Genomic DNA, 15534 nt, shown 5'->3' on the forward strand with positions numbered 1-15534 from the left:
CAGGTCTCCATTCAGGATTAACCATCATATCTAGTGACACCAAGTGAGATCAGCTCTGAGAATCCCTGCAGGAATAGTGAAGAATATCCTGGTGGCTGATATAATCTAATGACAAGTACTGATATTTCTGTTTTCCTTGAGTTCCGCAGCAAGATATTCAAATGACATAAATGTCATCAGACAAACTGTGTAGAGAAAATGGCTGCAATTCTTCCTGCTCTCCTGTTTTGACTTACTGACTGATAGAAATGATAGTTTGGAGGACAAACCTCTATCAGTGTTGCTACACCAGTAGTGCTGTTTAGCCAGGTCTCAACTAAAAACATACAGTGCAATTTCTTTTCAGTTATCAGGTCAGGGGGGAGATATACAGGCTGTCTGTTGTGTGCACTGTTCCTCGCACTTATCCATACATTTTTGTTTGTGTTTAGTGTCCGAAGGGCATGACGTAGATTGTTGCCAAGGAGTCTGGATCCAGTGATGTTGGGATGAACCCCATCAGGTTTAAAGTGGGCTTTACAGTTCCAGAAGATATTGAAATTGTCAATAAACTTTATCCCATGGGTGAGGCACGCCGATGTCAGCCATGTATTCAGGTGAAGGATCCTGCTAAAAGATTCACTTCCTTTTAGCATCAAATTCCCTCTTTGTGTTTCCTCGGACAGTGTTTCCTTGTTGAGCTGCAGTGGAAGTATAGTAACAAAAAGAAGGACTACAAAGACTGTAACGCTGAAAGATATCTACTTGATTTGACTCATTTGGACGCTGAAGCTGCAAATTATCTTCAGATCTTTTAAATACAGTTTTGCACAGAAGGAGGACTGTGGATTTTGTCCTCCATCACTTACATTATAAGTGCATTATGAAGGTATCTTCTAATGGTCAGTATGAACAGGAGGAATGATTACAGCAAGAAAAACATTTGGGCTCCTGACTGTTGTTTAAAGACAGACTTGAAAAATTGTGAGCCTGTCTTATAATTGTCCCAACCCCTCTCTACAGACCCTTTTTTAAAAAAAAAAAAAAAAAGACTTTTAGAGCCTGTTTGTACGAAGACACACAAATGCCCATGCATGAACCTAAGTAATCAGACTTAAAAGTATTTCATATATCACAAAAAGCAATCCTAACATTACATATAAGGTCTAAAACAGTTACACTTGTGCTGTGTGAAACCTAAACTTATATGAAACCTTTACCTTACTTGAAAATATCAACATTACCTGCAGTAAACAGTCTGAGCCAATAAGAAAAATAAGGTTCATTTAAGGTAAAGAGGAGCTAAAAATAAAGACAAAAGAGAGAAACAACACATATCCAACAAAACTGTTTTATTATCACATATCAATCACATAACATTTCAGTCTAGTACTGATATCTAAATGGTCAAATTTCAATGTGATTATTTGCATGTCATTTCTAGTACTGAAGGTACAACTGGGCAACAAAAAGCAGTGAAAAGAGGCCCCAAAATGTGTCATGGGTTAAAATATAGGACAATCATAAACTCTGCAATATCTTTCAATCAGTGTATTCTCCTGTATGATAGAGATTGGCCAGCAATGCAGTTATCAAAGTTCAAAAAGTAGCAGTTTATGTTTTTTTAACATAGCTTTGGAGATGAGCAATGCCCAAAACAACAAACCAAAGTTTACTAAGACAAAACCCTAAACTTCCATACAAAAACCAAAATTGAAATAAATGACAAAGCTCTGACCTAATCTCCTAACTGAAAAATGATTGCAAAAGAATTAGGCCTCTCACTCCTACCAACTGCTACTACTGGTATTAAATATTTACATTTTACAATGAAAGTGTCCATGAAATTTATTTTAAAAATTTAGACCAAAAAATGACTTAACATAAGTCTACAAGAAGCTCCTAGTCTGGACACACATGCTGCTTCTACTTACAATCACTCACAATAAACAAATCCAAACTGCTGAGGAACGGCCTCCATTGTTGAAGTGGAAGAGGGGAAGGGGAGGTTGTTGTCAGCTGTCCCTCAGCAGCAATCCCTTCAAATGATACAATCATAGGACACCACCTGCAGCTCATCACACATATAAACACTGAATATACAGGCTGAGCAAGAGGAAGAGAGAGATCTGTTAGAAATAAAATACCACAACAAATGACTATGAGTCATAGCATATGGTTGCTTTCAGATTATTTAAGAGCTCTGTGCCTCCCTAACTGTATTAACCATTGGCAAGAAATGGACAGTTTCTTGATGCAAGTGGTTGGAGATGCTCCCCATACTCTACTGAGAAATGTTGATACTTGGAGCTCATTTGTCCTGCTTAATATTATCTATACCATCTAAACACAGCAATGAAACTTCATAAAGTGCACACATGAAGCTCTGCCATCTGTGCTGCGGTTTGATCCGATTGCAGCTTTAATGTGTAAAAGTTACACCAAATCAAGAATTTATTCATGTAAAATAAACAGCAATTGTATAACTGTATTTATCTACACCAACATCTTAAATACAAAAAAGTTACAGTGACTGCAAAATGTCTTTAATCATAACCTTTTAGTATAAAATTACAATTATGCTAATTATTATAAGTATATTCTAAATAATTTCACTGTTATTTTCCTCCAAACATCTGTTTGCCAACAACTAAGGGCACCAATGCTCCTGCTGATGGAGGTCATTAAATGACATAAAACATAGATAAGAAGCAATTTATCATATTTAACAAAACATTCAGGTCCTGCAAACATATCATGCAGGTCAGTGTGATTCTTGTCCAATTACAAAACCATTTGGTACATTCAAGAGACACAGAATTCCAATCAGCATGCAAACCTGAAGTGTTAGTGGTAACATGTAAGATATCATGCTAACTTGCTAACTTTACAATGATAACTTGAAATGTTAAAAATGTTAGCATTTTGCTATGATAATATAAAATGTATACATTAATTGCAATTATTTTAACATACTAATGGCCATACCATGGCTCAGTTATGCTTTTAAATTCTGAATTTTTCATCAACCCACCAGTTTTGTTTAGGTTCTAACAAGCATTATGATCTAACAATGCTGCTAACATGGCTGCAGACCTTTTGTCTTGTTTTTTCTTAAAGTCCAAAGAAATTTTCAACTTCATTCAGGAAACCTTTCGTTTCTTTCCTCTCCTGTTTTTCTTCAGACAATTCTTCCTCTGTTTTTGTAAACTTATCTCGTTTGGTTACTTTGGAGATGATTTTTGCCCTGTCCTTCATTGCCTCCAGAGACTGAATTCGGGCCTGGTAACCCTCTTCTGCCTCTGACTTTTCTCCTTCAATTAGCATATCAATGTACTCTGGAGTGGTCAGAGGATTGGGCCTGAGGGCGATCTCTTGCAGACGAGTTATACAGTGAGCTGACTGATCCATGAGGGACACTATCCAGTCTTGAAGATGAACAATCTCGCCTTCTTGCCTCTCAATCAAGTCTTGAATAGACAACTTTTCTTTAGTAGCATTTTCGTACTTGTGTTTCAACTCCTGCAGTGTCTGCTTCTCTTTTACCTTAACATACTCCAACTTATATATCTGGTTGAAATGCACACTCCAAATGCATTTTCCAGGGCAGACAGTGCACATCCCTGTTCCATCCACTGATGCACAGCATGTTACTGAACATTTCTGGCAGTTGGCAATAAGCTCTCCTTTCTCTGTGAGCTGTTTTTGGACGGGTTTAATAATATCCACCTCAATCATGTTTTCAGTCATGACTGTTTCATGGTCTTTATTTTCTTCTTTTGTTGTCTTCATTTCTTCAAGCTTTGCTAATCCAGCTTTAACTTGTGGTTGCAAACTTTCAATGACTTCAAGGTTCTTTTGTTCTTTCAGAACCTCCTCACTTGTTTCAATTTGAGGTTTTCCAAAAGGGCTGCAAGGTAAGGCTTTAATGGGACTGCTGACTTCAACGGCTGGCCCAACACCTACTGAGGTCACTGCTCTGCATCTCAATATATACCCTGTGTTAGGAGTCAGGCCACTCACTGTGACTTTTTCAGTTTTTGGTGCTAGTATTTGTTGCCATCCATCCTCTCCACTGACACAGTACTCTACAGAGTAGGAGGTGATGTTCTCTGCTCCAAATCTGGGCGGAGAGATCTTCAGTGTCACACTGTTGTGGGTTACATCACCTGCTGTCACTGTTTCAGGCTTTGAAGGCGGCTCAAAGTTCTCATTGACAGAAAGGGGATCGTTATAAACGTAGATGCTTGAACCTCTCTGTGTCTCATTTGTTAAACCTACTGTCAGGAACTTTATGTTCTTCTCTTGGTTGGCCTCTGCAAAATCACTGAATAGCTTTGCTTTGTTCCTCATTGCATCTGATACTTCTGGTGAGGCATACCATTGTTCCTTCTCTATGTCTTGACAATGTGTATCTTGAAGGTTGTCTGGTTTGGGTGTTTCTATTAAGTAGTTTGATAAAGCTGAGAGGTACGGTTCAGCACTTCCCAATGAGGTGAAAACAAAACACACAGCATGTCCTGCACTGACAATTTCCTCATGAAGATCATTTTGAGATTGGACGATCTTGGTGTTGTTCATCATTTTGGTGAAAAACTTTAAGATGCTTATTTCCTTCTCTTTACAATCCATCCACTTGTTCAGGTTTGTGTTGTTAAAAGGAGAAGAATGTCTCTTTTTCAAGATGTCCGCAAGCACAACCTCCTCTTCCCCTCCTTTCAAGATTGATGGAAGTTTCTCTGCCACGGTTAGTTGGAATTCCAGCTTGAACACAGAGCAGAGTTCTTTAAAAGTTTTAAGCTTTTTGCCAATCTGTGGGAACTGCTGTGCAATGGTGGTTGTCATTGCATTGTTGCATCTCATTTCCAGCTTGGTGAAGTCCTCCAGGACACTCTGTGCTGCCTCCGGAAATTCACATGTTTTTGTGCAGACATGAATAGTGATGGTTTCTTTACTTTTTAGAGGTATACCACACTTACAATTGGCATCATATTCTGTCTCTGGCTCCTCAGAAGGTAATGTTTTAATTGAATGATGAACTTCTCTTGCTGGCCCAACACCCTCTGAAGTCACTGCTCTGCATCTGAACATATACTGTGTGGCTGGCTTCAGACTGCTCACTGTGACATATAGCGCTGTTGATGCTCTTGTTTCCTGCCATTCATCCTCTCCACTGACACAGTACTCAACAGAGTATGAAGTGATGTTCTTTGCTCCAAATCGGGGTGGGCAAATGTTGACCATCACACTGTTGTGAGTTATGTGCCTTTCTTTTACTGTTTCAGGCTTTGATGGTGGCTCAAAATCCTCAGTAACAGGAAAGCCGTCTTTATAAAGGTGGATGCTTGAACCTTTCTGTGCCTTATTTGGTAAAGCCACTATCAGGAACTTAATGTTTTTGTTCTCCTTGTTGGCCTCAGAAAAATCCCCAAAGAGTTTTGCTTTATGCCTCATTGCATCCAATACTTCTTTTGTTTCAAGAGGAACTGGTTTGTCTGTTTCATTTAGGTAGGTTGGTAAAGCTGAGAGATACGGTTCAGCACTCCCTAATGGGGTGAACACAAAACACACAGCATGCTCTGCACTGAGAGTTTCCTTATGCAGATCATTTTCAGATGGGACAATCTTGATGTTTTTCATCATGTTGATGAAAGATTGTAAAATGTAGATTTCTTTCTCTGCGCAATCCATCCACTTCATCAGTTTGTCCATGTTGAAAGGATTCGGAAGTACCTCCTCTTCCTCTCCTCCCCGGATTAATGGAAGTTTCTTTGCCAAGTCTTGCTGGAATTTCTCTTTAAAGTCAAAGCATACTTTTTTAAACGTTTTAAGCTTTTTGCCAACCTCTGGGAACTGCTGTGCAATCATGGTTTTAATTGCATCATTGCTCCTCATTTCCAGCTCAGAGAAGTCCTCTATGACAGTCTGCACTCTGCGTACAAATAGTGTACTTATCTGGCGTACTAGTTGAGTAGCACCTGAATCTAAGCATGCCAGTGGTAACAGCCAGACTTTCAGTGGTACAACTTTTTCTCTCTTTGCACCCAGAAGTTTTGGAAGGCTTTGATAGACTTGCACTGCATCCTGATAAGACACAGGATTTTTATCAAGGAAAAAGTCTCCATGGAATTTGCAGGAGAATTTCTCAACTTTTGCAAGTGTCTCATCATTCAGTTGCAAGGGCTCATCGCCTTTCATACAGGGAATCATCTTGATCATGGATTTCAAATTGCCCTCAGCAACTTGATGATTCTCCTCTTGAGACACCTCACGGTCAAAGACAAAGAAGGCCTGTGCCCCATAAAGGATAGCTGTGACCACATGTGTCGCTACTCCTTTATCAAAGACATCAGGATACTTTATGTTGACTCCTCCAAGATGATTCATCGATAGTTCCCGAAACTTTGTGGTAGCTTCATATTTCAGTGTTACTCTGGCTTGATTTTTGGATTTCTTACAGTCTTCCAGGTATTTGGCAGATCCGTTAGTGTTTAAAAGTCCAAACAATACACTTAGCTTCAGCGATGCATCAACATTTAGTGATGAAGATTTGTCCTCTATTGATTCAGATGCAACTATCTCAAAGTCATTGAAGCACTGTGGTCTTTCTCCTATATGGTTCAACAGATCATCATGGTCCCACAATGTCATGCCTGCAAGAGAAGAGTTCAACAAAATAATAATAAAAAAAAGTTTGGCAGAATTTAAAAAACCTTAAATCATTCCTATAAAGCTGGAAAGAGACATGTATTCTATAATTATAATCCCATTTCATTTCTCTAACAGTTCTACAGGATATTGGACATAATATTTTATAAGTATAGATAATCTGTTCACAAAATATACTATATTATGTGAAGAACAATATTGTTTTTGAACTCATGTGCATGCGGGTGATGCAGTACACAGTCCTACCAGTCATTTCACACTATTCCACTGATCTAAAGGTAGCGGTAATGCATTGAGAAATGCAGCAATGTGCCAGCAAAGGTAGAGAGGAAGAAAACTTCATGCTAGTCAACATGGATCTAAACAATGCAGGATTTAAAATACTAGCACCCTCAACCCAAATTGCTTACTGACCGCTTACTGACAGATCTACAGATGACTCCCAGGTACTACACCCTACCCTCACCCACTTGAACAGGTAGATTGCTGTTTATAGACTTCAGTTCAGCTTTCAATAACATAATCTCCACCAAACTGACTCCTAACCTAATGGACGTAGGATTAAACTCCTCCCTCCGTGTCTCGATTCTGGACTTCTGGACAGTCAAAATCAGGTGAAAAGTGTGGGTATATCACACCTCTAAACCCCTCCACTGCACACATCAATAAGGCCTGCCTGGAAGTGATAGGGGAACGCTCAGTAAGTGCAATGCTAAAAACCTCTCTGGGGGCCCTAAAGACCCTCTACTATTGTGCTGTGGAAAACATCCTAACAGGAGACATCACTATGGAAACTGCTCTACTCAAGATCGTGGAGCCCTACAGAGAAAGTGGTTCGCTTGGTTGCACATACCAACGGATCCACACTCCCCAATCTGCAGGATTTAAATAGTAGAAGGTACAGAACCACAGCTAGTAGGATTAGAAAGGATCCTCACCATTCCAACAATAGACAGGGATGGAAAGAGTACTAGAATATTTTTACTCAAATAAAAATACTGTTACTTTAAAGAAATTTCACTCAATAAAACTATTTGTAAATTTAATTCAATAAAAGTAAAAAAAGGGTAAGTTAAAATGTAGTCTGAGTAACAGGTACCGTATGATGATGAATGTTATATGATATGATTTTAAGTATAAAAAAACACCTTCAACACTGTTAACCTATCAATGTATACACTAGTACTGGAAAGTGTTTGTGACATTTGTCTTAGTATGCCCAGGTCCTGACTTCTAAATGTATTGAATATTTCAAGATTTCCAGTACTGAGTGTTGCCACTAAATGGCCTGAAAGGTGCAGAACACACGAAGAAGGTTGTAAGAGGTTGTTATCTTTGCACCATTGTGACAGGTCCCCCACCTCTTCCGGGTAGGCCTTCTCATCATTGCCGGCCTATCACAGCTTATCATTGGTTTGACAATAGAGTTGGAACTGTTCCAATCCCCACAGTCTACTTTGTACAGGGAGTACAGCAGGAGACAAATTTTACAACTAAGGGAGGCACCTGTGCTGAGGATGAGGGAGTTAAAGGTGTGATTTTCCACTCTGACAATCAGAGTTCTGTTCATCAGGAAGTCCAAAATCCAGGCACAGAGGGATAGATCTGTTGGTTGACAAGCAAACTGTAGTGGCTATGTGGTGTTTCGTATGGAGGTGCAGATGTAGTCTTTATTAAGCTTCTCAAAGCACTTCATGATCACTGAGATAAAGGATACAGGGCAGTAGTTGTTCAGGAAGCCTGGTGAAGCATTATTTGGTACACAGATACTAGTGGACATGGTCAAAGTGGGAATCACGGACTTCTCATTAAAGAGGTTGAGAGAGGTTGAGTATAGTGACCACAGGAGCTACAATATCAGTGCAGGTCTTTAGAACATGCCAAGCAATGTTGTCGTGTTCACGTGCTTCAGATCCAATAAGGTATTTCAGCCAATCAATTTCAATTTCTGAAATACCGCAAACGGTGCCCAAGGATTTATTAATATTTATCCACCTTGTTGCTTTGAGCCATTAAATATGGATCTCAGAATATTTTTTTTACTTTTGCAGAAAAAAAGATCTAACTTCAAATAATTTTGAAGTGGCAGCCATGTGCTGCTTGCATCTAACTTGTCGGTGTCTTTTAAGATAAGACTTTATAGCTGCATGATTGTGTCTAACTGTCTCTTGCACTACTTTTGAACTCTGCCTCCATTATTTGAAGCCGTATTTTACAGCCTTTAAAGATTCTCCCCTTTCCATCCCAGTTGTTGTATGCCTTGTAGTTTATTAACATGTCTTTGTGGGATTTGAAGAGCTACATGTCATGCTCTGGATCAGAGATTGTCGCCATATCAAAAGCATATTCTTTGTTTAGAAACAATATGTATATGCTAAACGTCTTGCTGTTCAGTCAAACATTATAAACTGAGTCTTTCAGACAAAAATACTGAAGCCTTAATCCTGCCATTCATTTGCTCTTACAAAGACAAAACCTCAGTTCTCACAGTTTATGATCTACACTATCCCCCTCTGATTTCATCAGGAGGGGAACAGTGATATAGTATGATGCAGTTTGTTGTAAGATCCCTTGTTACATTCTGTTTGAATATTAGTTGCTATAATTCAACAGGTCATGCTATAAATTATGTTGGTGTATGGTGTTCTAGAATCTTGTTCCACGTGCCCCTTTTTAACTTTGAGCACCTGCCCCTCTAAAGGTCTCCACACAGCCCTACACATGGAGGTTCTTTTCTTGACTCGCTTGCTTGCATTCTGTGATAGTAGTTCAAAACGGGGCACCTGCCTGTTGTTTCACCTGCTTCCAGGCAGAGATTTGGTGTTGTTACTTTCCTTATTTGTTGTCAGTTTCTCTCCTGACAATTTGGAGGTTTGTTTGTTAGAGTGTGTTTGGCTCATTTGGGGAACTTGGTTTCATCTGGTCACTTGGATCAGTGACAGCGGGGGTTTAACTGGGGGAATAATCAATATAATCAATAAAAAAAACCTGTCCTGTGTGAGGCATGTATGTGGCTGACACATAAGTAGCCCCAACCAGACCCACCATGCCCATCAGAAAGAAGGCCTCTTTCAACTCACATATTATTTATATATTTTTCACAATTGAGCACACGCTTCTTAACCTTTTACCATCTGAACTAAATATAGATGAAATTTATAATGAAATGATATGAAACACTCTATTTCATGGCCATCATCAAAGTCAAACCCTATGTAGAACGATAGTGCTGGCAGCAGTAGTAGCAGCTGTCTGTGTGGACACAATTCAGCGACGCCTAGACCTGCTCAGGTAGAGGACGGCTGTGTGGCCCAGGCGTTAAGAATTCTTTCTGTGGTATAATTATTGTGGCACTGATAATAAACACTGAAAATGTGAATAATACTAAATTCACAATGACCAGCAATTCAATAGTACTAGTAATGGTAATGTTTTTTTTTATTAAACTGACTTATGCATAAAAGACCAACCTTTGTTCATAAATTGCACCCCCGGCAATTGAACTGTATTTTTCCCTGGTTAGTTCTTTTGGTCTCTTGATCTGCATTTGTAATGGTCCAAAATAATGTGACATTCATACATTCTGGTCATTTTATCAAAGGATAGCCAAGTTTTAACACTGTTAGAAACTCTATTGTTATACTTAAAGGCTATTAGATTATATATCTCAAGTTTTAAAGGACAGATGTGGTTAAATCTATGTGGTTAAGGTTACAAAAAGGTTGCATATTATAATAATTTACTTAATTTTATACTTACTTTTATACTACACATACTGGCTAGTTTTACTGGCTGCAAAAAACACTGCGGTTTCTATTTATTTTTTGGAGTGGTTTTCTTTTTTTGTAGTACGTAACAGAAAAGGCAATGTATATTTTAAAAGGAGATCACAATAAACTTAAAGGTTTTGAAGAGAATATTTCTGTTTTTATTCATAGTAACTAAACTAAATTAAACATTGACTATAACAACATCTTTTTAGTTTTATCTGAAGTGAAAATTATACTTTTCTATCATAGCAAATTCAGCTTTTTTAGTTTATGGTAAAAATTTAAGTTGTAAAAAGGCAAAAGATATTAATGTATTGACCTACATTACATAACATTTTGGCTTGTGACTAAATAAAATGTATTGATTAAGGTATAATTAAAAATCATAGTTTGTACTGAATCAAACATTTAACAAAAAAGTTAATACAATTGCCTGTAACAAAATTAGATTGTTTTAACTAGTTTATTCAAAAGTAAAAAAAAAACTATACTTAGATGTAAACATAAATATTAGGTAATTCTAACATGAAAAAATTAGGTTGTAACCAAGTAAAAAATGCTGTATGGTCTCTCTGTGTTTTGTTTTTCATTGCATGAATGTGCATTTTTGTCTTTGGCAAAAGAAATATTTTTGATTGATATTAAATCAAAATTTAAGGTTTCAATGAAATCATAGATATAATTTAAGATATACTAATACATTTGGCTGTAACAAATTAGAGTAATTTTTAAAATTTGGTCCAAAGTACCATTTTTTCAGTGTAGTTTTCAACATTCAGTTTGTGATTAACACATGGTTTCTTTTTGATCCTTAGCAGTCATGGTGAGGTATTTTTTTTATTTATTATTTGAGGATCAAAAATACATTTCCATTGCCCTCCACTGTACTGGTGTGGTAGTAAAAATGCAAGAGAAGGATATCTTACAACCTCATCTAATAAAACCAAACTATCAAATGGTGTGGCTTATGACTTAAAACAGGGAAACTTTTAATTTTATCATTGACTTTTTTCACAGCAGATATTTTTTTTTGTCAAACACAGGTGTAACTAACAATATCAATGATTTCTGTTTTGTACTGCAAAAATCGCAGTAATAGAGTCACATTAATATTGTGGCAAGTCCAAATATGTGCTGTGCAGAAAGTCTATTGTGATGCATTTAGTATACATGTGAATCCTTACTAGGGATGAGTGAATCTTTCCGGCAGTCATATAGCATCCCAAGATTAAAAGGTCGGCCGAGCGCCGCCATCTGTACCGTCTGTTTGGCATCAGGGTCCATCTTTCAATCTGAAATGGGGACACAGGCAACAACATCTTAGTTTACTCTTGTGACTGTCCTGCTTTCCAGCCACGGAAATTCACCGCCACTTTCTAACTTTGCTTTTAGAAAGTTAAACAGGTATCCACCTTATTTTTAAGGCAACACAAGACAAGTTTATATACCACCTTTTAACAACAGGGCAATTCAAAGTGATTCAGTGATAAAAAGACATTAAGACATGACATAAGACAAAGACAAGGCAATATAAAAAGACATGCAGTATAAATGGGATTTAAACATCAGAAGTGAAAAACATCAGTATTAATGTACTTACATGAAAAGGTGTGTGTGCTCAGTTGAGGCTGCTGTGCACTCCGTTGAAGTTACTGTGCTAGCCTCAGTCTTTAAATCTTATCTGCAGTGAAATGGTGTGACCAGCCTATCACACCCTTTCTGGGAAATCAGCCTGATTCTCTTCAGCACAGTAGTCCTAAGTGCAAAGAACACATTAACAAAACAGAAAACACAAAAGCAAAAATGATGTTGGTGTTTTGTATTTTGGTATTTGTTTTGTCCAATGTTGTAGTGTTAAGCACCTCAGGGCCTCCATACTTCTGCCACAATCCTTTCTGAAAGAGAAACTCCACCTTATCATTGCAGTTTTGGAGGAGAATCAGCCTGATTTCTTATACATGGTGTCATAGGCTGGTCACACCTGTCATGGCAGAGAGGATATAAATAGTGAACCAGCACAGCAGCCTCAACAGAGCACACAGCAGTCTCGATGGAGCACGCATCTTTTCATTGTAAGTACACTAATATTGTTTTATCAATTCAGATTTTGTACTGTGTAATCTGAGGTCTGACCTGTGGCCACAGAGACCAGTTGATCTTTTAGCCAACTGAGACAGAATATTTCAAGATATGTTAATATGGTCATTAGTAAAATATATACATTACTGTTATTATGAGCTATACATTTTTCAGTATGCTTGTTTATATTTTTTGGCAGTGGAGTTTGGTAACCCAGTAAATTACAGGTACACATGTACAATTACATAACGATTACCCAGTAATAGGTCAACTATTGAAATGAACTTGCAATCACTTAGTGCAAAATAATTTAGAAATATTAATTTAATTACCTAGTAATTTGCTCACTATTGAAATTAAGTGTAAGTCTGCAAGACTGCAGATAGACCCTTCTTTCAGCCTCTGTGTACAAGCCATAAAGCTGTGCTGTCAGAACTCCCACAGTAGCATCGTTTTAAACATTTCTTTATGAATGCTGATATAGTATCTGAGTTTCAAAATAAATGATATCTTCCTTTCAGAAATATAAACATGTTTTCTACCAAATTTTTTTTTTTTCATTTAACAGAAAAAGCTCTCAAATGTTAAATGCCGTCTAATCATAAGCAGTCATACAAAAACCTAGTGTCTAAATAAATGAAATACAGTCTAAAATTGGGAAATTTATTATATGAATCTGAATAATCTGATTCAAGAATAAAGCTTGGTTTATACTCAACGCAGTGTCCCCGGCACGAGGGTGCGCACGCCAAAAATGACATCATCGCGTCTTTCACGTCAAGCCTGAAGGCTCCACAAGCTGTCACAGCATCTTGTCGTGCACATCTGAGCTTTTGTAACCAGGCATCCAGGCGCCACGGTGTTTTTTTCTCCTCCTCAAGCTGAGGAAACGGGTAGAGGAACTCATTTTGAAGCAGTGGTTTGGCATCCACCGTTTTGCTGGCTCAGACGGGGATATTCACTTTTTCAAAGGGTAAGATGTCAAGACTACACTGACAATGACTTTGATTAATGAATAAACACTTGTGTAAGGCATTGTTAGAAAGGAAGATTAAATGGTGATTAAATTGTATTATGCAGGTTTTCATCCTAGGTATGACCACCTGATGCGCTTCTGGGCATTAATAGAGCTTTTGCTGCCACCTACAGTCAGTGTGACAAAAACACAGAGAGGCACCTTCACAGAGCCAAGTGCCACTGGAGTAAGTACTCATTTATTTGTATTTATTTTTTTTTTTTCATTATTTTAGTGAAAATAAAATGTGTAGTATATGCAGGGCATCTGGCCTCACTTAAATTTATACCCCCTGTCACTGGTTATGACTGATTTATATAGCAGGTTGGAAAAAGCTACACATTTTAGTTTTTATTTAAGGCAGACCCCCTGTGCAGAAACTACAGTCATCCTGGTCTGCACAGAGCTGAGGTGCTAGTGTCCATCCCCACCTGTCCTCCAAAGTGAAGTGCATTGCATTACATAATACAAGTAATGATAAATCTTTATCAGCTCTTTTTACTTTACTTTTGAAATCTAGAGGCCATGCCTGGTTAATTAAATTATATTTGCACAATAGTATACTGTTGGTAATTGTGTAGAGAGAATTCCTGTACAATTGAAGGTAATTAAAGGTAAATGTTGAGTAAATGTTAAAAAATTGTTGCTTGTTTAGTGGAAATTATTGTGTAATTGTGAGCTAAGGGGTGCTTCATAAATTTACAGGCATTTTTTAAAAATGAATAAGTATTTTCCTCTGCATTTTCCTCTGCCTGTTGGTGGACATTATTGTGAGGTAAGAACCACTTCCTCAATTTACAGGCCATGCTTTTGTAATTAATATAGAATTTCCACCGTATTAGAAAACTGGAATTTTCTTAGGGAAATTATACAAGAGCTCATGATCATGGTCATGATGTTACCACAGATCTTCAGGATATTACTACTGCAGTATGTCTATTACTGTATGCATGGGTTAATAAAATGCTATTTACTATCTCATGAGCCTCGAGTTTTTTGTTATTTTTACACAATTATATTGATATTTGGCACCAAAAATCTTTGCAGTACTCAATTTGAAAGATAAATTATTATTTTTTATTACTCCATAAAATATACAAACACCAGCCAATGAATTTCAGGTCCCAATGGCCCACTCTGGCTATTAATCAAAGTCCCAACTCTGGGTCAGTCTTGGAGTGGTTCTTTTCCAACCTCTCTGAGTCTCTCAGCTGCTGCTGATAATTATGTGTAAGGGTGCATTACATGATGATATTTCAGAACAAAAACTCAGAAAAAACAGAACTCCGAACAGACATTTGTGCATTAATGAGGGAAGTGACACCTTTTCTCTGTAACGGAATCCCTAAACTTGAGCATAAAAGGTGCGATGAACAGGAGACACTGGTGTGAGTGCTCATTAATGATTTCTTCACTACATTCAGTGTTGAAAATGTTTGATCTTACAATTATTCTGCTGGAGTCTTGATGTCACAACTTCAGCTGATGTAGTTTTGTGGTTTTTATCTCCATGTTTTTGGGATAGTTTTGTTTAAAACAGGCATGTTTGGTGTCGTAGTGGTGTTTTGCATTCCCACTCTTCATTATGGACACTGTTTCATTGCAAATAAGGCACAATGGTCTTGTATTTCCCTCAGACAAAATTAACATATATTTCTCAGTCCCTTTATCCTTAAATGCATGGTTTTCAATATTTCTTTTTTAGTTTTGAAAAAGCCATTTTACTTTATTAAGTGGAATTTGTACATCTGACAACAGCCTTGCTAACTGTGACAACTAGTGGTTGATTGATGACAGCTGAAGTGACGTGATAGTGATGTGTCAGTCTAAAGGTGTCTGGGTCAGATTGCTGTTAAATATTTTCCCCAGTCTGAATTAAATAGTTATTCGGTCCAGTCCTGTTTCTGTTTTCTTCTAGCTGAGTAACATTGCTAAACTCCAGCCCTTTGTGTCTCAAGCTGAGATAGAGACAGATGTCCACACTGGTGGACCCCAAGTGCAGGAAAATGTATTATATTCTGT

General features: G+C 37.6%; 1 protein-coding gene across 1 annotated transcript; it reads right to left on the reverse strand.

Annotated features, from left to right (window-relative positions):
• Positions 1-427: 427 nt before the first annotated feature.
• Positions 428-11702, reverse strand: LOC122993436. Its single transcript, XM_044367588.1, has 3 exons — positions 11603-11702; positions 3208-6632; positions 428-514 (listed from the first exon to the last, which is right to left on the reverse strand). The coding sequence occupies exons 1-3, from the start codon at positions 11700-11702 to the stop codon at positions 428-430; spliced, it is 3612 nt and encodes a 1203-aa protein (XP_044223523.1).
• Between the last annotated feature and the right edge of the window lie 3832 nt (positions 11703-15534).

Source organism: Thunnus albacares, chromosome 12 (genome assembly GCF_914725855.1).
Source record: "Thunnus albacares chromosome 12, fThuAlb1.1, whole genome shotgun sequence".
Lineage (NCBI taxonomy): Eukaryota > Metazoa > Chordata > Actinopteri > Scombriformes > Scombridae > Thunnus > Thunnus albacares.

What these genes read in the sequence shown, in the direction of transcription:
- LOC122993436 (XM_044367588.1), bottom strand. Translation starts at nt 11,702, where the DNA reads ATGGACCCTGATGCCAAACAGACGGTACAGATGGCGGCGCTCGGCCGA. An exon ending in GAAAGATTCACTCATCCCTA is followed by an intron (nt 6,633 to 11,602) that starts GTAAGGATTCAC and finishes CTTCTCTTGCAG; the next exon opens with GCATGACATTGTGGGACCAT. An exon ending in GGGCAAAAATCATCTCCAAA is followed by an intron (nt 515 to 3,207) that starts GTAACCAAACGA and finishes GGAACTGTAAAG; the next exon opens with CCCACTTTAAACCTGATGGG.